Genomic DNA, 20,384 nt, shown 5'->3' with positions numbered 1-20,384 from the left:
GAGAATCCCTTGGATTGCAAGGAGATCCAACCAGTCCATTCTGAAGGAGATCAGCCCTGGAATTTCTTTGGAAGGGATGATGCCAAAGCTGAAACTCCAGTACTTTGGCCACCTCATGTGAAGAGTTGACTCATTGGAAAAGACTCTGATGCTGGGAGGGATTGGGGGCAGGAGGAGAAGGGGATGACAGAGGATGAGATGGCTGGATGACATCACTGACTCGATGGACGTGAGTCTGAGTGAACTCTGGGAGTTGGTGATGGACAGGGAGGCCTGGCGTGCTGCGATTCATGGGGTCGCAAAGAGTCGGACATGACTGAGCGACTGAACTGAACTGAATAGTAAATTACTACTTTTTTCCTCCACTCTTTTTTTTCTTGCAGTACCACATGAATTGAGATTATGCAAAACTAAGAATGTTCCTGATGGTTAGGTAATAGCTTAATGGAATCTGATAATTTCCAGTTGAGGCAGCTGGTGCAATCCACGTGTTAATACCATCCACTTATACTAAGTGAAGTTTTACAGCACTTTCCCATGAAACACCTATCTTGAGCATGAGCCTCCAAGCACTCATGGGAAGTGGGTAAGGCAGGTAGAATCATCCAAATTTTATGGATGATGAAACCAAGATATTTCCTGACTTATTTTCTTTGGGTAATGAGATGAACATGAGATGAAGTGAGACTTGAAAAGGGTTTACCCAACATCACATGGGTGAGAGCCCAGAACCTGGGACTAGACTCCTCAGCCTTCCAGCAGTGAGTCCTGCTGCAGAGAGGCAGCATGATGGAGGGGCTGAGGGTTTGGAATGAGAAATGGGCCAAGAATCTAACTCCTTTACTGGCTGAGTCCTTATGGGCAAGTCTCCTTTGTCTTATCATCTATACAGTGTGGGCCTTCCCAAGCAATCATACTAATGTGAGAGTTGTCAGGAAATTTAATGTGAGATCATGAATGCAGAAGCATCTGGCACATCTTCTGCCCCTCCAGAGCATGAAAAGAGGTTTCAGAGTGTCATCATCAGCCTAGTTACTGAGCATCACCATTATCAGGCGCAAGGCTTGCTGAGAGGTTGCCCTATACCAGACACTGTGCTGAGAGCGGCACCTAAATTATCCCTTGTAATTGCCACATCAACCTTCTGAGGAATTTATTATTCCTATTCGATTGATGAGAAAACTGAGATATGAGAAAGTAAATAAACATTTGACCCAAGTATACATTTGTAAAAAGGCTGGGCCCAGAGTCAAGACTTTACCGCCTCCTTATTTGTAGATCTGTAGGTGAAAGAAACATTAAAAACACCTGGACTGCAGGCTCAGCTTCCAGGTCTTGCGACTTACAATATTTATTACAAGAAATGTTTTATCAATAAGTTAAAATGCTAAAGTCTGTGAAAAATTTGCTTTAGGCTGTAAGTACAGTGCATTTAAGATTATTCTTATAGTAATCATTCATAAGAACTTTAACTTTAATTAACTTTAACATAAAAACTCTCATAAGAATTTTAACTTGTTCTGTAGTCGGTAATATTTGTTTCTTTTTATTTTTTTATTTAAGAATAATTGCTTTACAGAATTTTGTTGTTTTCTGTCAAACATCAACATGAATCATTGTCAAAATCAACATAGGTATACATATATCCCCTCCCTTTTGAACCTCCCTCCCATTTCCCTCCCCATCCCACCCCTCTAGGTTGATACAGAGCCCCTGTTTGGGTTTCCTGTAATGCTTTCTTGGTGGAACATAAAAGAGGCATGTATGCCTGATGGGCTGGGTTTGAGGACCAGATTACCTTATCTATATGCATTCCTTTTGTCTTGTTGACCTGGTGGAAATGGCATGGCAGTGACTCCCTAGACATAGGTCAAAACCGGCTAAAAACTTCAGTAAGAGAATGAGTAATATCTTGAGTTGAGCCACGGAGAGTTTGTCTTTGCCCTTAGCGCTTGACTTTGTTTTTGAGCTAAGTTCAACTGAAAGTACCGCAAATTCCATTCAACTCCATACTTTGACAAAGTTTAGCCAGTTTTTTGCAAATACGGATGAGAAATTCAGTTCCAGAGACCAACTACTACAGGAGATTGAGGAGGGCCCAGCTAGCACTCTTTCCAGTGGGCCAGTGCCCCACACTTCTGTGGAATATTAGCACCATGAATGGTGAGGGGTGCTGCTTAGAAATAAAAAGTGACAGCTTCCAACTGGCATTTCCCATTAGTCTTTCTAAATGAGATGATTTTCCATTTGGGGGAGGGAAGAGTAAGAGGTCGATGAAGGCAGAGGCAGGTGTCTGGAACTTCCAAAGATGGGAGACTACAGTTTTCCTCACAGGTTGAAAATGATAGAGCCCTCATGTGTATGCATTTCCTTAATAATTTATACATTCCAGTTCTTTGAGAGGTGGTGAAGACAGAATACACAGCACATTCAGAGTCACAATTAAGTACTTAACAATAAGGCAAAATTCTGAAGCGAAAACAGGATTTTCAAATATACATTCATCAACCCAATGTAAAGTCAATGACATTCCATATTCCTTAAGCCAAGTCTGTACATACTTATGAGGTTTGTCAATACCGGGAAAAGAGTGACAAGCTGAACAATTACCCAGGTAACTTGTTTCTGGGAGAGTTTGCTTAGACAACGCTAACCTATATTTTCCCTCTCTCCTTGCCCCCACCCCACCCCAGTTTTCCCCGAGCATATTTTTGTATCTGCATTATCTATATACAACTATATTCACCTTCCATTTCACTTTGTATAGGCAGAGTATGACCTTGGCTGCATATATGCATATTAAATACAGTAGATGTTCAGGAGAATTAGATGGATGAAGTACAGGGATCCAAAGTCTGTTTTGCTCTACTATGTAGCTCCAGCCAGACAAGGAAACCATTAATAATCACCAAGTGAATTAATGAGGATCCATTCAGTCTAAAATCCTTTTCTTTCAAGCTTTTGAAGTGTTTGGATACTCATCTAGACCTGACTGCTTCCCTTGTGGCTCAGCTGGTAAAGAATTAGCCTGCAATGTGGGAGACCTGAGTTCAATCCCTGGGATCCCTGGGAAGATCCCCTGGAGAAGGAAAAGACTACCCACTCCAGTATTCTGGTCTGGAGAATTCCATGGACTGTATAGTCCATGGGTCACAAAGAGTTGGACATGACCGAGTGACTTTCATTTTCTAGACCTGACAACACAGATACATCCAGATACACAGATATATTTCTGCATATGTTTATGTCATATAGATGATCTAGATAATTTCAATTTCAAATACTTGCTGCTTTATTAATGCCCATCCTTTAATTTTTAGGATTCCTGCTTCTCCTTTACTTGATTTCTGGGTCAATTAGAATATCTCTGGGCCAGAGTGTCAATTCAGTATTGATCTTGAAAATAAATATGGGGAGTGAGAATAAGGGACAGGCATGGATTCCAAAAGAAAGAAAAGAGCTTCCACTCTCAGTAGCTTACATTCTCATTTTATACTCAGCTGTTGCCCTACTGCCAAACAGCAGGATGAGAAGAATATTCAGGTTGACTCAATGGCAAACATTTACATATATGTAAATGAATTTAGTTTTTTAGTTTTTATGTGGCATTCAGCAGATACACTTGTAAGGCCATATCAATAATACACAAGGAAAATACTATTAATACTTGGAAAATTCACTCATCTGTTTGATTTGGCGCTAATTCCAAGATGTGCATTTTTCTATGGTTACATATAGTGGTGATTCAGTAAATCAGGTTAACTGTTAAATCTCATAGGTAACTGTTAAATTGGAGCTAGGATAAAATGTGATTGTAGGGGTTATACCCTGGCTGTGTTCTCTACTGATATGCTTGTTGCTCTTGGCTTAGGGTCATGGAAAGAAAGAAGAGGGAAGAAATGGTGAGAGAGAAGGATAATGGTACAAGGAGCACTCCTTAGAGTTTGAACCCACTGGGTTGTAGATTTAGATATACATTCAGAGTCTTACCCTCCCTGAAAATCACAGAAGCTTCAGTAAGAGTTAATAGGTGCCATTATCTAAATTTATCTCTTGGTTACTGCACTCCTGGAGCTAAGCAACTATGCAGACATGAAAAGAGGAATTTTATTTAATTTAAAATGTATTGTGTGAATTTTTTAGTATGGCAGATGAATGGTAGTAATTATATCTTATTCAGGCTATTAATAAGTTACTTTGTATTCATATACCTGAATCTACACCTGTTGTATCAGAGGTAAGAGAGGAATAAATTGAGAAATTGGGAAAGGATAGTCTTCAATTTAACTTTTTCTGCAGACAAGTCACATGTAGATAAACAAGAGTTACTTGAATATAGTTTGTAGGAAAAGTCAAATGCTGAATTTGTAAGCATTTCTCCAAGGGTATGGATGTTGTAGTCCCCACCCCACCAAAAAGCAAATGAAAACCATTTTATTCACACTAGGAGGTCCGAGGTACGTAGATGTTGGCCTGGCCTTTGTAATCAAATTGAGTGCTTCTGCCCCAGATGTTAAAAAGCTCCCAATTCAGTGTAGGACAGTAAGGAGCTGGGGTGAGTTTTGCTGGTGGCTTGTCTTTTCCAACTGAGAAGGCAATGGCAACCCACTCCAGTACTCTTGCCTGGAAAATCCCATGGACGGAGGAGCCTAGTAGGCTGCAAATCCATGAGGTTGCTAAGAGTCGGACACAACTGAACGACTTTACTTTCACTTTTCACTTTCATGCAAAGCATGTTTTGTGGAATTGGGTCTTTAGGGCTGCAGTTTCCTGTACAAACTCTTGGCCTCTATTTTCTCTTGCAGTCTGGTGTCTGGTTTGGATCTGGTCAGATGAACCGTGTCTCCTGCCTAGCTGACAACCCACAGGAGGTAAGCCTATAAAACGGCACAGGCCATGGTTGTTCATGTGAGGAGGACTACCTGGCAAAGATGGGTGGTTCCCATGTGGAGTTCTGTTGAGCAGTGCTCTGGGGCAGGGACTGACCAAACTTCTTTAGCGCTCGAGGCACTTGTCTGAATTTCTTGGGGTGAAAATCATTTCTAGCCGGTCTCTGGTCTCGTCTGGATGCAAGGATAAGTCATTTTTCTTCTGCATCTTCTCAACGCACCGACCTTGCAAAGTCTGCACGTGGAAGCGTCTCAGAAGGGTGACCAGGACGACCTTCATCATCACCATGGCGATGTACTTTCCCGCACAGGCCCGGGGCCCAAAGCCAAATGGCTGAAAGTACCTGTAAGGAACCTGGGAAAGAGATCAGACAATTAGCCAGAGTAGTAAAGGCTAGAGTCATGCATCTCCGTTTGATTCGCCCTGAAACCACAGTCAGTCAGAATGCTTGGTTTTAGTGATTTGGCCATACTGCTTCTTCACAGACAGGAATGACTATGACTCAGATAAGACTCTTTCTCCTTCCAGTTTGATTCACCCTTTGTGATACAGACACAGCCTCAATAATCCCCAGTTATGTTTTCATGTGAAGTACTCAGCTAGCTCTGTGGGAAGGCCACGTCTTTACTGCTGTTCTGCCAGTCACTGAGGCAAAGACTGTTGTGCCAGGCCGTATAACCTGATGCCAAGGACAATTTAGGCAAAAGTGTGCATTCCTGTCCTATTAATGCCAAGAATCTAAATATTTTTTTGTCATACAAATATTTAAAGGGACACACCTCTCTGTCTTGTCCCCATTTGGATTCTGGTACCTAATAGATGCTTAGTTATTTTAGACCAATTGGCAACATGGCATGGGTTGCTTACATAGAAGCAAAATGAATTAGAGAACTGGTTTAACTTAGATCATATCTCTTCCCAATATGGCAATGGAAAAAGGGGCACAGAGGGAACTGTATGGATAATTCAGATTTTTTTTTAAATTGCCTGGAATTTGACATAACAGAGGCAGAATCTCCAGTACACCTCAATTAAGAACAAGGTGGGAGTTCTTCTAATTACTAAATCCGGTTTAGAATAGAGACTAGTACTTGTGGGGCCATTTGGAGAACCAAAGGCAGACTGCAAAAAACAAATCATTTCTTCTCATTTGATTTCCATCTAATCATCATTGATGATGCTTCAGCTGAATCTACATGATGACAATATGATAAGTTTAAATGGAAAAGTGGGTTGGTTAAATAAACTTCATCTCATTTTAGGCAAATTAAGGGCCTGAATTGTTCACACTTTGATCTCTCATGTGCCCTCCATGAAGACATTTCCAAGAGCTGGAAAGCCAGCCTCCTTGGCTCAAGGACAGAACTGATGGGCATGTTCTAGCCAGGGGAAATGTGTTCTCTCCTGGTGAGGCTGGAGGGGATGAGTGAATAGAATGAAATGTACAAACACAAATACAGAGGGGATTTAACAGTTGATGCGTTCAAGGGTGGCACGCTCAGTTTTAAGGAAGGACTCTTACATTCTTGGCAAAGTTTTCAAGAGTAAACTCATTAGGCTTTGGGAAAAACTCGAGTCTATGCATTCTTCCAAGATTCAGGATAATGTTAGTCCCCTTTTTCACCGGGTAGCCATCGATGACATCATCCTCTAAGGCTTTGCGCATGACCAGGTCCACAACGGGCTGGTACCGCATGCTCTCATTAATAAAGTTTTCCACCACTTTTAGCTTTTGCATATCATCAATCCTTATGTCTCTTTCACCTGTAGAATAAGATTAAAAAGACACAGCTCATGTTAGTTTCAATATATGGTCAGTGTTTAAAATCATACATTTTCCACAGAACAGTTTGCTCTTAGTTGAAAAAATGTATATCTATAATTCTAATGTAAACCAATAACTGGAGTAAAATATCCTGTGCTTGTTCCGTAGAATGTCTTATGAAAATTTTGATTTGAATTTTATTATCTGAACATCTAGGGGTTTCATAGTTAAGTCTAAATTTCTAGAAAATAACAAAAATGAAAAACATTGGATCCGCATCCCCACATGGCCGCAGTTGGCTGAGGCTGAGTGTCTGAGGAGCCCTATAGAAAAACTCTCTGCAGCATGATGTAGATCTACTCAGTCTGCTTCAAACATTTATCTGCCACCTCTGTGGTTCTTGAGTTTGGTTCCCTACTCTAAATTCTAGAAGATGTTAATTTCTTCTTTAGTCAAAGTGAGATGGTGAGTTTAATCATGTTCAAGGAAATGTTCTCTTCTGGTATCCTGTGCAGTCTTCTGTCAGAAAATGTCTTTGATTATCCCTCCTCCCCATCTCATCCAGGACAACCTGGTGTGTTAAGGTGCCAAGAACTCCCTCTCCCCACCACACAAAAGGGGGTCCTGAGATAAGCCCTAGGTGAGCTGGGGATTGGTGGACACCTCTACAGTCTCAGTATGGCCCAACACTGGTCAGACAGGCTCAGATAACTCTAAAGCATTCTCAAATAGAGTATCAGTTCTATAGAATGAAATTCAACCCAGAGTCCCGAGGCAGGTCTGTCTCCTGTATAACTATGCTATCCAGGAGAGGTCTTACTTGGTCAGAGAACTCTACTGACCCAGCCCTTCATGTACTGCTCTTTGTGTTTATCTGGGGTGGGGAGGTGGAGGGCAGATGATAGGGAAGGTAATCCAAGTCATTTCCTAGGAATGACCAGGTGTGTGGGCCTAGAGGGAGCACGTGTACATGCACTAGTGTTTGTCCCGGTTTTATGTTTCAAGAGGACTGTTTTGTCAGGGAGACATCATGGAGCACAAGCCCTTTTCACCTCTCAAGGAAATTGTATTAAAGGCTTATGATCTCAAGAGCAATTTCCTCCTTGTTGTCTACAGTCTGTCATTCTATGGCTCTCCTTCTCGCTCCAGTGAGCCTGCTTGTTGAGTTCTCTTTTCCTCATGATACTGAGAGCCCCAGGACTGCAGAGATGGCTCTGGCTCCTTCACCACGGTGCCCCCACACCTGGCACAGAACCCATAACCTAAAATGGGTGCTCAAGAAAACATTCCAGAACCAAAGCCTGGGGGTTATTGTGGTTCCTCGCTATCTACCTTCCCAGGCAGCTTTCCTCCTACAACAGCACATCTGCAGAAACCTTCTTTCACATATTTAATACTTGTATGAAATTTCACCTTATTGTCAACTATTTCAAGCAGCACTCAATTGTTTTAAAGGTAAATAAGATAAAATTTTTTTAAAATGTATTGCCTTTCATCAAAGAAATAGGTTGTTTCATAGAGACTCTTTAAAGTCAACAAAGAAAAATCTATCATTACAGATATCTCTTCACATGTGTCTGAAATGTACTCCTAAAGAGATTACTTATGTGAAGCATGTTCCAAATAAAGCATTTCATTTTCTCCCAGAAAGCAATTCTGACTTGAATGTGGCAGTATTTTTAGGGGAAAGTGGGGATATCAGAAGCAATGCGAGAATGATGTGAAGCAGAGGCAGAGCAGGAGGAGATGGAGTTGGGAAGAGCTGAGCAAGGACCTGGGGGCTCCCCTGCAGCGGAGGAGAGGGTAGGGGGAAGAAGGGCCTGGCAGTCCAGGACCGTGGGGGAGGGAAACTGATTACTCCTCTGCCTTTGCTATCACCTTCTCTTCCTCCCTCTGCTCCCAACTGGAAGAAAGGACTGCTGGAAACCCGGAAACGCTGCCTTAAATGATAGCGATTTCCCTAAGTGGACCTTCAAAAGCCTTTGGTACTGACAAGGTAGCAAATCCTTGTGGATGATCTCATGTGTTTTAAACACAGACATATAAAACCACATGTATGTGCTTATGTCACCCTTTAAAAAGACCTTGAAGAATACACAAAATAATAACAGTGATTCCCTCTGGGAATTGGGATGAGGCTGAGGAGAAAAGTGGTTGGGTTCAGGTGACATTATTTTCTGTTTATACATCTCTCCATTATTTGGATTTTTTCAGTGAGTATGTGCTATTTTAAAATTAGGAAAACACAGGAGGAACCATCATTTTAACCTGTCTGGCATAATGAAAATACGACCCAATGACTTGCCTTATTGTTCTCTGAGCAGATTTTAACAAAGTTTTTGACATAAAAATTTTAGGACATAGAAGCTAATATCAAGAAATTGTTTTCTGAGCTTATTGTTTGTTTGATAAATTCTTACCAACAACAGTCTGGATTTCCCTTATTATTGCCTCTTCAACCTGGGGATGCTTTGCAATAAGAAACAGCATGAAGAACACAGAAACAGACATGGTGTCTGGCGCTGCGATCAGCATTTCCAATATGCACTGGTTTACATTCTCTCTTGTAAGTTCACCACGTTTCTGAAGAATAGGAAGGGAGAGAAATATTGGGAAAGTGAGTGAGGTTCAGAACAGAAAGGGAGGTGGCACTCAAGGATCAATCACCTCAACAAAATGAAATCGTAGGAATTACAAGTCTCTGGAATTGACAGTGGACATTTTTATGAATAATCTTCAGCTCAAAGCTGAACAGTTTAGACATTTATCTATGTATTTAATGTCTTTGCACTCCCTGGTTTTCATATTTTGTATTGTACAGACACAGAGATGTTTAAATCTTAAGGATCCGTCTAATCAGATTGTCTAATACTGAGCTATTTAGTTTGGGTATTATATAAACACTAAAGCAAACATTTAAAAGCAGAAACATGCAGCAATTGACAAGGGCGAATTTTTAGACACCTATACACAATCATACATGCTTCCCAGGTGGCTCAGCGGTAAGGAACCTGTCTGTAATGCAGGAGACCTGGGTTCAGTCCCTGGGTCAGGAAGATCCTCTGGAGGAGCAAATGGCAAGCCACTCCAGTATCCTTGCCCGGAGAATGGACAGAGGAACCTGGTGGGCTACAGTCCATAGGGTTACAAAGAGTAGGACATGACTGAACAACTGCGTACGCTCGCATACAGTCATACACATATGTTGTGTGGGAATTATGGTCAGTGGAGATCTGTACCTCAGCAAAAATCAACTCAGTGGCGAAATCTATGCTGTCTTCCAGCTTCTCTGCTGTTGAAATCCTGTGTCTTTTTTCTTCTATGAGAATTTCCATGGCATCTTTCAAGTCCTTGCTGCAAATAAAAGTGAAAATATAATCTACCTGTTGTACTCAGTTAAGACACCAAAAAATGGATTTATTTGCCATTTAAATAAAATGAAATGCTGTAGATGAAGCTATTAGTACTCATGAATAATCAAATTTATGCTTAATTATGTGCAAATATCGTTAAATTATGTATACATTACAATTCATATAAAGGAACCAGAGTTAGCCACATATCTAGCTACTGGTAGCAAAATCAAGGCTATGACCTATAGTTAAGTGTTGAGAATTGTTACCAAAAGGCTAAATCCAATGTATTTTTTTAAGTATTGGCATGATAGAGAAAATACATACTGGCTTTCTCACTTGCATGTGGAATCTTTCTCACTTATATGTGGAATCTTTGTATTTTAATTCTAGTTATTCATTTTGGCTGTGCTAGGTCTTCACTGCTGCCTGGGCTTTTCTCAGTTTGCAGTGAGTGGGGGCTACTTTCTAGTTGCGGTGTGGGCTTCTCATTGTGATGGCTTCTCTTGAGGCAGAGCACAGCCTCTGCGGCATGCAGGCTTCCGTAGCTGCAGCACTTGGACTCAGGAGTCCTGGCTCCCAGGCTCTAGAGCACAGGCTCCATGGTTGTGGCCCGCAGGCTTAGTTGCTCTGGCTCATGTGGAATCATTCTGGACCAGAATCGAACCTGTGCTCCTGCACTGGCAGGCAGATTCTTTACCCCTGAGCCACCAGGAGAGCCTCGTGTGAAATCTTTTTAAAAGTGGGATGGCAAAACCAATACGATATTGTAAAGTAAAATAAATAAATTAATTAATTTAAAAATAATAAAAGTGGGAGTTCATAACCACGTAGAGCAGATGGTTGTCTACCAAGGCATGACGCTGAGGGTGGGGCAAACTGGTGGTGGTGATTATCAAAAGATACAAACTTTGGGTTATAATAAGTCACTGAGATGTCATGAACAGTATGTGTTCATATTACTGTGTTGTATATTTGTGAGTGGCTAAGAGGGATCTTTAAAGTTCTCATCACAAGAAAAATTTTGTAACTGTGTATGGTGAAAGATACTAGACTTATTATGATAATTTTACCGAGTATACAAATATTGAATCATTATGTTGTATAACTGAAACATAATTTTATATGTTATTGATATCTTAACAAAAAACAAATATTGGCATATTGCAAGGGCATATGGGGAAGAAGACTAAAAAATTTCTCTAGATCTTTGCTGCTCTCGGTCATAGGAGATGTTACCTAGTTCGCTATCCATTAGCAAATTTTATATATCGAGAGAATGTTGCTGAGCTAATTTTAAAGAAAACAAAGAGGAACAGTCTCATGTGATAAGTTTCTGTGGGCCTGCTGACAATAGTGAAGATAAAATAATGACCAAATGTAGCTGCAGACCAGTATGACTCTTTAAACCACCACAAAATCTGACCAGAGTGAAGAGATGAATAATTGACCTTATTGATTCAAGTCACACTAAGCTCTGGTTGAGACAAAGAGAAGTATTTAAAGGACCACGTGTCCAAATCATCCACCTGATACTCATCGACCAGTTGCAAACATGTAAGAGCAACATGAAGCTGAGTTCCTCCTTGGAGACTAATATTACTGAATTTCAACATGTGCAAATGGATGAAGTTAGCTCTTCAACCAAGTTTAGGAACTTTAAGAGTTGGAGAATTTAAGACAGTCTGGACATCTGAGTAAGATATGAACAGAGGTATGAAGACAGCTAACATGTTTATTGTCGCCTACGTGTCATGCCCTGTGCTGATTGACCTACATAGAGGATCTCATTAACTCATATCCCACCCTGGAAAGTAGGTTATATTTTATTTTAAAGAACTTCCCAAGACCATTTGGTTACTAAGTGGTAGAGATAGGATACAAATCAGGTCTGTCTACCTCTAAATCCCCTGGGTTTTCCATTGGTGGTTAGAGGTGGCATGTTTAGTGGCTGGCAACTTATACACTGAAGCTTCCCTGGTGGCTCAATGGTAAAGAATCTGCCTGCCAAGCAGGAGACACAGGTTTGATCCCTGGGTCAAGAAGATCCCCTGGAGTAGAAAATGGCAACTCATTCCAGTATTCTTGCCTGGGAAATCCCATGGACAGAGGATCCTGGTGGGCTATAATCCATGGGGTTGCAAAAGAGTTTGACATGACTTAGTGACTAAACAACAACAACACTTGCACCTAAAAACCCAATGATTATCCAGCAGGCCATTGGGCATTTGTCCAGTCTTCTGCTAGACTAGTCTGAGACCAAGGCAAAGCCATTTAATGACAATTTTAGGATCTCCCAAGACATAAGATGTATAATTAAACAAACAAAAAAAGCACACCTTATAAAAGTTCATCATGAAAAAATTCTTTTGTGACTACTGTCAATTCTTACAAGTTGCATTAAATTAAATTGTTTCAATGTAATACAATAAATGATTTCATGTTTCCATTTTTCTAGACATGAAAAGAAAATTTTGACAAATAATAATGATAGGTTCAGCCAACCCTTTTGTCTTCAACTCAAAACACACTGCAGTGTCCTAGTTCTAGATTTGGGGTTCTTAGCTTCCTAGATGAAAAGCATCCCTGGGCCAAAGGCTGCCTTTCCGCTGTGGTCTGGCCACATGTGCCCAAAGCGCTGTAAGAAGTGCTTCACCAGCATCTTAATCAACAGCTCCCTGTGGTTCTGGGGACGAGAAAGCTTGCCAAAGAGGCCAGATATATCTGAGACACACACAAATCAGTCTCATCAATAATTATTCCAAAATGTGTTACTTACACAGACTTTTCATACTTTCTGCACAGCCAAGAAATCTTAAAGAAGATGTCTGGTTTGAGAAGGAGAGCTTGCCATGCATCAAAATACCCCTGGATTTTAACCACGATGGCACTTTCTGCAAAAACATCAGAGCAGATGAGCAAAAATATGAGTCCAAGAAGGGTATGCTGATGAAAGAAGATCCCCTGTAGACTCTCCTAGCATCTTGGACTCTAAGCAGGACAAAGTTCTGTCTTCAGTGGGTGTTACAGCCACGTGAATGTCACCAAAGAAATCAACACTAATTCATTCTACTTTAGCACCTAAATGGCCAAGTTAACCAGAGATTTGCCAGTTTTCATGTTTATGGTAGAGATCCAGCTTAGAATCTCACATGATTCTCTTTGGCTGAGCCTCCAACACCTTCTGTTTTCCTGACCATGGGAAATAAAAAGTAATTAATGCTATTATGGCCTCAATTTGGTACCAAAGGCAAAAAGCCTTGCCATTCTTCTGCTTATATTTCAGTTCAGAGTGTAGAATTTATGTTGTAGTCTTCAATGCCTTATCCTAAGTCTCCTGAACAGTCAGTTCTTAATTGATTTTCTTGAATTACATTGAATACTAGAGAAAAGAAAAAACACTGCTTTTCTCAAATTATACACAAGGGAAGGGAAGAGACATGTATTTTCAACTGCTAAACACCAGGCGCAGGGTAAGGTGCTTTACAAAGAAACTTCATTTCATCCTTAAGAGTCTTGCGAAGGGAGTGAGAATGTCCTCATTGTGCAGATGCAGAAGCTGCAATTCATAGAAATGAAGAAGTTTGCCCAACAGCATACAGCCAGTGTGGCTGGCAGCTCTTAGGCTGCAGCCCAGTCCTATCTGACCTCAGGGCCATGTCCTTTCCTCTTTGGTGCACCGTGTCCCCCAAGCCCATTGAGAGTTTAACAAGGACCCATTGAGCAGGTGGAAATACACATAACTCTGTATGGATTATGCAGGCTCTTAGCAACAAAATCTGCATCCATAAGTTAACAGAGAGTTGTACAATGCACTTTTCCTTACCCCTCCTAAGAGTCAAGGCTGTTTGGGAATCAAGGAGAAGGGACTTCTAAAATAGGTAACTGTCAGTCCTTAGGAGTGTGTGGGACAGGCAAATAGGACTTCTACAGTGCCTGTCTGAAAGGAGTTCAGACAAGAGGCTGTGACTAAGGTCCTCAGAGTGAATGAGACACCCATCCTGATGTCAATCAGACTATAATGTCCTCTTGAAAGAAATAATTAAAGAGTGGAGACAGGAGACAAGGAGAGTGGAGAAAAGGAAGGGAGGACTTATCATTTGTTTGCTTGTCCAAATGTGGTCAATCAGGGAGCAGGTGTGATAGCTCAGTTGGTGTGGGCAAGAGTGAAATCATGCCTTGTTCTTATTCCTGTGATGTTCTTCCCTCAGATCTGTAGGGGGTTCAGGGCTAAACTTCATCTGGGGCTTTGTTCAGATGTCCATTCCACATCAGAGGATCAGAGACCTTCCTGATCACCCCTTCTCTCCACTATAGTTTTGGCTTGTCTCCAATTGCCCCCCTTCACTTTCTAGCCCTTTGCCCTACTTTTTTTTTCAAGGCACTTATTATTGCCTAAAATATTACTAGACAGTAACTTGTTTACTCTTCATATGGCCACTGGGATGTACACTCTTTGAAGGCAAGGACTTTATCTAGTTCATTGCTGTAACCCCAGAACCTAAACCTGCCATAAAATAGGCAATTGATAAATATTAGTTGAATGAATGTATGAATCAGTGAACACTGTTAGAAATCAAATCGGGAGAAATTTCTTTAAGCTGACAACAGCAGAATGGAATGAGTCCACGTGATTAATGTTTGGGGTTTTTTTGTTGGTGGTAGAGTTAAATGGATGTGTTTAATGTTTGTTTCTATAATATAATGAGGAAAGCATCTTCTTGAGTGAGAAATCTTGCCAGGATTGTTATAAATGCTAAATCACAAGCTTTATGTGAAGCAATTTTTTATACTACTTGGCACATTGTAGATACTAAATTTATGGTAGTTATCATCATCATTTTAAGCAGCATCAGCTCAAAGTTTTCATACTTAGTGGCTTTGAGGGAGAGGTGTAAGGGTATATTTATGTGTGTGTGTTTGTATATATACATAGAAAGTTAAATAGATTGAATGTGGCTATGGGTTTGTATGTATGTGTGTATGTATGCATATATATCATATACAAAAGAAGGTTGGTAATGGTTGAATACATAGGTTTGGTGGTAGGATGTATTTATGACCAAATGAAATGATCACATCTATTAAGTTTCAGCTGTGGGTGGAATTATCCTATTTCCTAGAGCAATGAGAAGAGATACAAAAGAAATAGAAGATGGCTCTTGCTATGAATATTTAAGAGTTTATAAATAAAGGATGCAGACATACTAGGAAAACACTTTAGGAATACTTGGAAAGATTTAAATAAGAACAGTGTACAAAAAAGTGTATCTTTCCATGAGTTCATTATCCTTCTCATGCCCTGTTTAGTAAAAGGCTGAATGTCAAGTCATGAGAATGAAAATTTCAGTACCATCCAAGGGGATCCCCAGGAAGAGCATGTTAGAGGTGTCCAGCATGATGCGCCGCATGAGGGTCAACACGTCCACATAGCCCAAGTCATTGCAGACCTCCTCCAGCCTGTCCAGATGCTTGGTGATGGAATCAGCACAGATGGTCACCATGCGCACCAGGCCAGGGCCGGACAAAGCTGAAGGGGACAACATCAGAGTGAGCTACCTCCAACTCCAGGGCACACAGCAATCAGGCAATTTTGGCTTTTTATGTTCGGAGCTTAACTGACCACAGATTTTTATTCAATAACTGGGTGGAAATTTTCATATTCTTCTTTATGCTTTCTCTGTATTCTCTTAATTTTCTACAGCAGGTCATCACATTTATGGTTAAAAATGAAAAAAATAAATATTTTAAAAACAGGCTATTCAAAATTATACTTTTCTTCATATGATAACAAATCATTTGTGAGATTGCAATTGAACTATGTAATACTTGTGGTTATAAATCACAAATCTGTGATTTTCCATGTTTATTATATACCCTTCTAAAGAAGATTTGGATTTGGTAATAGGATATTTTATGTTTCATTGGATGGCAGAATATTGCTACAGAACTATTTAAATTGGATCTTACTGTTTTGATCTAAGGTGCTTACTGTTTAGTATAGGTTGGGCTCCCCTAGTGGTTCAGATGGTAAAGTGTCTGTCAGCAATGCAGGAGACCTGGGTTTGATCCCTGGGTTGGGAAGATCCCCTGGAGAAGGAAATGGCAGCCCACTCCAGTATTCTTGCCTGGAAAATCCCATGGACCGTGGAGCCTGGTAGGCTACCGTCCATGGGGTCGCAGCTAATTTTCTAAATTACCAAATGTTTTTGTTGTTGTTTAGTCGCTAGGTATGTCTGACTCCTTGCAACACCATGGACTATTGCCAACCAGGCTCCTCTGTCCCAGGCAAGAATACTGGAGTGGGTTGCCATTTCCTTCTCCAGGGGATCTTCCTGACTGAGGGGTCGAACCTGCATCTCCTGCTTGGCAGGTGGGTTCTTTACCACTGAGTCAGTTGGGAAGCCCTTACCAAATATAACTCTCTTAATCTTAGTTTCTCTTCAAACTGCAATCATTTATTGTACTCAATCAATGTCATAACAACAAAACAAATCCTTGTTTGAGCAGTCTTTCTCACAGAACTGTGCACTCTTTCAGGGCAATGATAACCTATTAGCTTTGTACTTCAAGTCCATTGTACATGGTAGGTCTCCAAATGTATTTGTCAAATAGAGGAATGAATGAAACCTGGTAGAGTTAACTAGCTCTATTCTCTCCCTTTGCTTTGTCCCTGACTGTCTTAGCAGCTAGTGGGTCATGATGGTAGATGGTCTAACTTGAGAGTTTAACTCTTAAAATTATTTCTCTCCTTGTTTTAAGTTTCTTTGAGTTTTCTTTAGGAGTAATTGCTTTTTTATGTCTTTTGTTATTCAGATTTTCTGTCAAATTCATAGTGCTCAAACAAAGCAAATCAGCTGTGCTGCAGAGCCCCTGAAGACACACTTTACAAATAAGAAAGAGACCTGTAAGTGGTTCTAGACTCTAAGCATTTCCACCCATGTATAAAAAGGAAGCTTGGGTTGGCAGCATAATTTCTAACTTAAGGAAGGAGTTGGAGATATGGAAGGTGGGGATGCTGTTTTCTGGGTGACTGTCACATCCACAAGTGGGACAGCTAATTCCTTCATGAATCAATCCTTTGCGTGAAAGGATTGGCCTTGAATATCAGTTCCAGGCTGATGTCTGATTTTCCTTCAAGTTCAAGAGTTTGAAGCCACATTTCAAATGTATAAACAGAATGTAATATCACTGATAGGGCCATGGGCCAAAGAATGTGGGCAGCCTCTAGAAGCTGGAAAGGGCAAAGAAACATTTTCTCCATAGATCCTCCAGAAAGGAATAGTTTTCCCAGTATCTTGACTGGAGAAGGAAATGGCAACCCACTCCAGTATTCTTGCCTGGAGAATCCTATGGATGGAGGAGCCTGGTAGGCTACAGTCCATGGGGTCATTAAGAGTCAGACATGACTGAGCGACTTCATTTTCACTTTTCACTTTCATGCATTGCAGAAGGAAATGGCAACCCACTCCAGTATTCTTGCCTGGAGAATCCTATGGACGGAGGAGCCTGGTAGGCTACAGTCCATGGGGTCATTAAGAGTCGGATGTGACTGAGCGACTTCATTTTCACTTTTCACTTTCATGCATTGCAGAAGGAAATGGCAACCCACTCCAGTATTCTTGCCTGGAGAATCCTAGGGACAGAGGAGCCTGGTGGGCTGCCATCTATGGGGTCGCACAGAGTCGGATACAACTGAAGCGACTTAGCAGCAGCAGCAGCAGTATCTTGATTATTGCCCTGTGAGACCCACATCAGACTTTTGACCCATAAAACTATAAGACTTCAATTCCAGTGGCAGATGGTAAAGAGGGAAAACACTAGATAAAGATGTTTGGAATCTAGCTTTTGCTATTCCATAATCTGGCTATGTTGCCTTGGGGAAAAGTCACAAGCTCTCTAGAAATGTATTTACTTAAGTAAAAAACTCAGAGCCTGGAAGAAATGACATATATAGCCACTCACAGTTTTAAAATTCTCTGTTATTTGCAAATTGTTTTCTGTTAAAACATGTGGGATGTCAACCAATGGTTCAGCAAACATGTTGGCTATGCTAAATATGGCTGGTGGTGGTTTAGTCACTAAGTCGTGTCCGACTCTTGCGGCCCATGGACTGTAGCCCACCAAGCTCCTCTCCTCTGTCCATAGGATTTTCCAGGCAAGAATACTGGAGTGGGTTGCCATTTCCTCCTCCAGAGGATCTTCCCAACCCAGGGATCGAACCCAGGTCTCCTGCATTGCAGGCAGATTCTTTACCGACTGAGCTATGAGGGAAGCCCGAAATATGGCTGACACACTAAATTCTTAATTGAAGTGACATTAAGTGTATAGAGAGCCAATTCTTTTTTAAATCCATGAGATGGATGTAGAAACAGGAAGAACCAGATCAAAGTGGTTAAATATGTAGGCTCTGGGGTTGTCTTCTGTGCTAACATTTACTAATGATGGAAATTGGGCCAGATAGTTAACCTCTTTATGCCTCAGTTTTCTCATTTGCAAAATGTAGGTGGTATTATTATTTACCACCTGGGGTTGCTGTGGAATTAAGAATTAAGTGTTTAAAATAGTGCCTACTATATAATACATGAGTAATAAATGTTAGCTGTAACCATTTTAAAACTATGAAGCAGAAGAAGTTAAAAATGATTTCAAAACAGACATGTTCATAGACAAAGCAGCAGAATGTACCCGGCACCTGAATACCTTTTGTAAAGAAAGGTCGAACAGCTTTCCAGAGTGCTGGATTATTGTTAAATATGATGCCTTTCTCGTGCATGCCGATGAACTGCAACCCAAGTTTACTGCCAAATCGGGATATGTAGTGACTGTGCTTCATTACATGGAACATACTTGAGGACCTGCAGCAAAAGCAAAACTTGGTATTGAATTTTAAGGGTCAAGAACTCAAAATGGTGAGTTTGACTACCTGTTGGCTCTTGTAGCAAATGCATTTGATCTAGACAAAAATGCATAATTTCTAGTGTTAGATTAAATAAGTATTTGTGTTAGCACAAGAACCTCCTCCTCCAGTTAAAACATTTCTACCTACTAGCTCTCTGTTTGGGCATCACTAAAGATCAACAAACAACACACACAACACACACAGAGTTATTTGTTATTTGCCCTTCTTCTCTAACACCAAGTCTCTAAAATATTACCCATTAATGTGGTCAAAGCTGCAAGGCTGTAAGAAACTGCACCCTCCATATCACCATGTTTCCAAGAGCCTCCAGCCCTGAAGCAGCCAGTGGTGCCCTTCTCTCCCCTCCCCGAGAGGTGAATCTCAGGATTGGGAGATGCTGGAATATTTGAAGTCTCATCACTTTAGTCTGGAAGCAGCAGTTCTGCCTTGTACCACCTATTCCCCAGAGTCTCTAATCAGGCCTGGTCCCTCCAGGGGTATCATTCTGGAACTGAAGGATATACCTGGGTACCTCTGCCTTGAGCTTGACTGACTTGGGTGGACCTGGAAGGCTCTCTGTGGTGGTGACAGCAATTCTTTTGGGGCTCTGCATCCATCATGAATCACCAGGGTCTAGAGGGTCACAGAGTTCTCCCAAGATGTAGGATATGTTGAGCCATTAGATAGCCCTTGATGTGGCATCCCTGGGACTTTGCCAATACCCCAGGCTTCCTTCAACTTCCCAGTTCTTCTTCCACTACTCTGCCCTCTACCCTCGCTCCTGGACCAGTTCTTACAGCCTAGGCTCAGCCTTCGGAACAAGTAGGTAGGAAGGAGGCAGCCCCCCTCCCCACAGATCTCCTCCAGGGCTTGCTTCCTACCTCCAATACCAATAGAATTAGGGCATGACAAGACACTGAGTATTATAGAATTTTTAAAAATTCTAGCTGAACGCATCATGGGGCCTCCACATGTGAAGAGAATATTATCTTAGGACAGCAGTACAGAATTCTTCTGCAGAGAGGCTCACTTTGGTGAGAAGCTCTTTTATGAAGGCTGCTTATAAGTTAGGCTATGGCATTGGAAGTATAAATCAATCATTTAAATAATTTAATAATTGAAAGGATAGGGTTTTCTGTGTAATATCATGTTATCTCCAAAAGTGACAGTTTTACTTCTTTTCCAATTTGAATTTCTTTTATTTCCTTTTCTTCTCTGATTGCTGTGGCTAGGATTTCCAAAACTATAGCAAATGAAAATGGCAAGTGTGGGCATCCTTGTCTTTTTCTTGATCTTAGAGAAAAAGCTTTCAGCTTTTCACCATTGAGTATGTTTGCTGTGGGTTTTTTATACATGGCTTTTATTATGTTGACATAGATTCCCTCTATGCCCACTTTCTGGTGAGTTTTTATTACAAATGGCTGTTAATTTTTATCAAAACCTTTTTCTGCGTCTCTTGAGATGATCACATGGT

General features: G+C 40.9%; 1 protein-coding gene across 1 annotated transcript in view; it reads right to left on the bottom strand.

Annotated features, from left to right (window-relative positions):
• Positions 1-1,942: 1,942 nt before the first annotated feature.
• Positions 1,943-20,384, bottom strand: part of LOC113900337 (aromatase) — a 53,985-nt gene continuing 35,543 nt past the window's right edge. The window contains exons 4-10 of the mRNA XM_027554016.1: positions 18,712-18,866; positions 15,362-15,538; positions 12,788-12,902; positions 9,895-10,009; positions 9,076-9,238; positions 6,413-6,654; positions 1,943-5,244 (exon numbers count right to left, since the gene is read on the bottom strand). Of these exons, the coding sequence (XP_027409817.1) occupies positions 4,996-5,244; positions 6,413-6,654; positions 9,076-9,238; positions 9,895-10,009; positions 12,788-12,902; positions 15,362-15,538; positions 18,712-18,866 (1,216 nt within the window). The 3' untranslated portion in view covers positions 1,943-4,995. The remainder of the gene's footprint in view (positions 5,245-6,412; positions 6,655-9,075; positions 9,239-9,894; positions 10,010-12,787; positions 12,903-15,361; positions 15,539-18,711; positions 18,867-20,384) is intronic.

This window comes from Bos indicus x Bos taurus, chromosome 10 (assembly GCF_003369695.1).
Source record: "Bos indicus x Bos taurus breed Angus x Brahman F1 hybrid chromosome 10, Bos_hybrid_MaternalHap_v2.0, whole genome shotgun sequence".
In the NCBI taxonomy this organism is placed as follows: Eukaryota; Metazoa; Chordata; class Mammalia; order Artiodactyla; family Bovidae; genus Bos; species Bos indicus x Bos taurus.
This window is presented reverse-complemented; position numbering and strand designations above follow the sequence as displayed.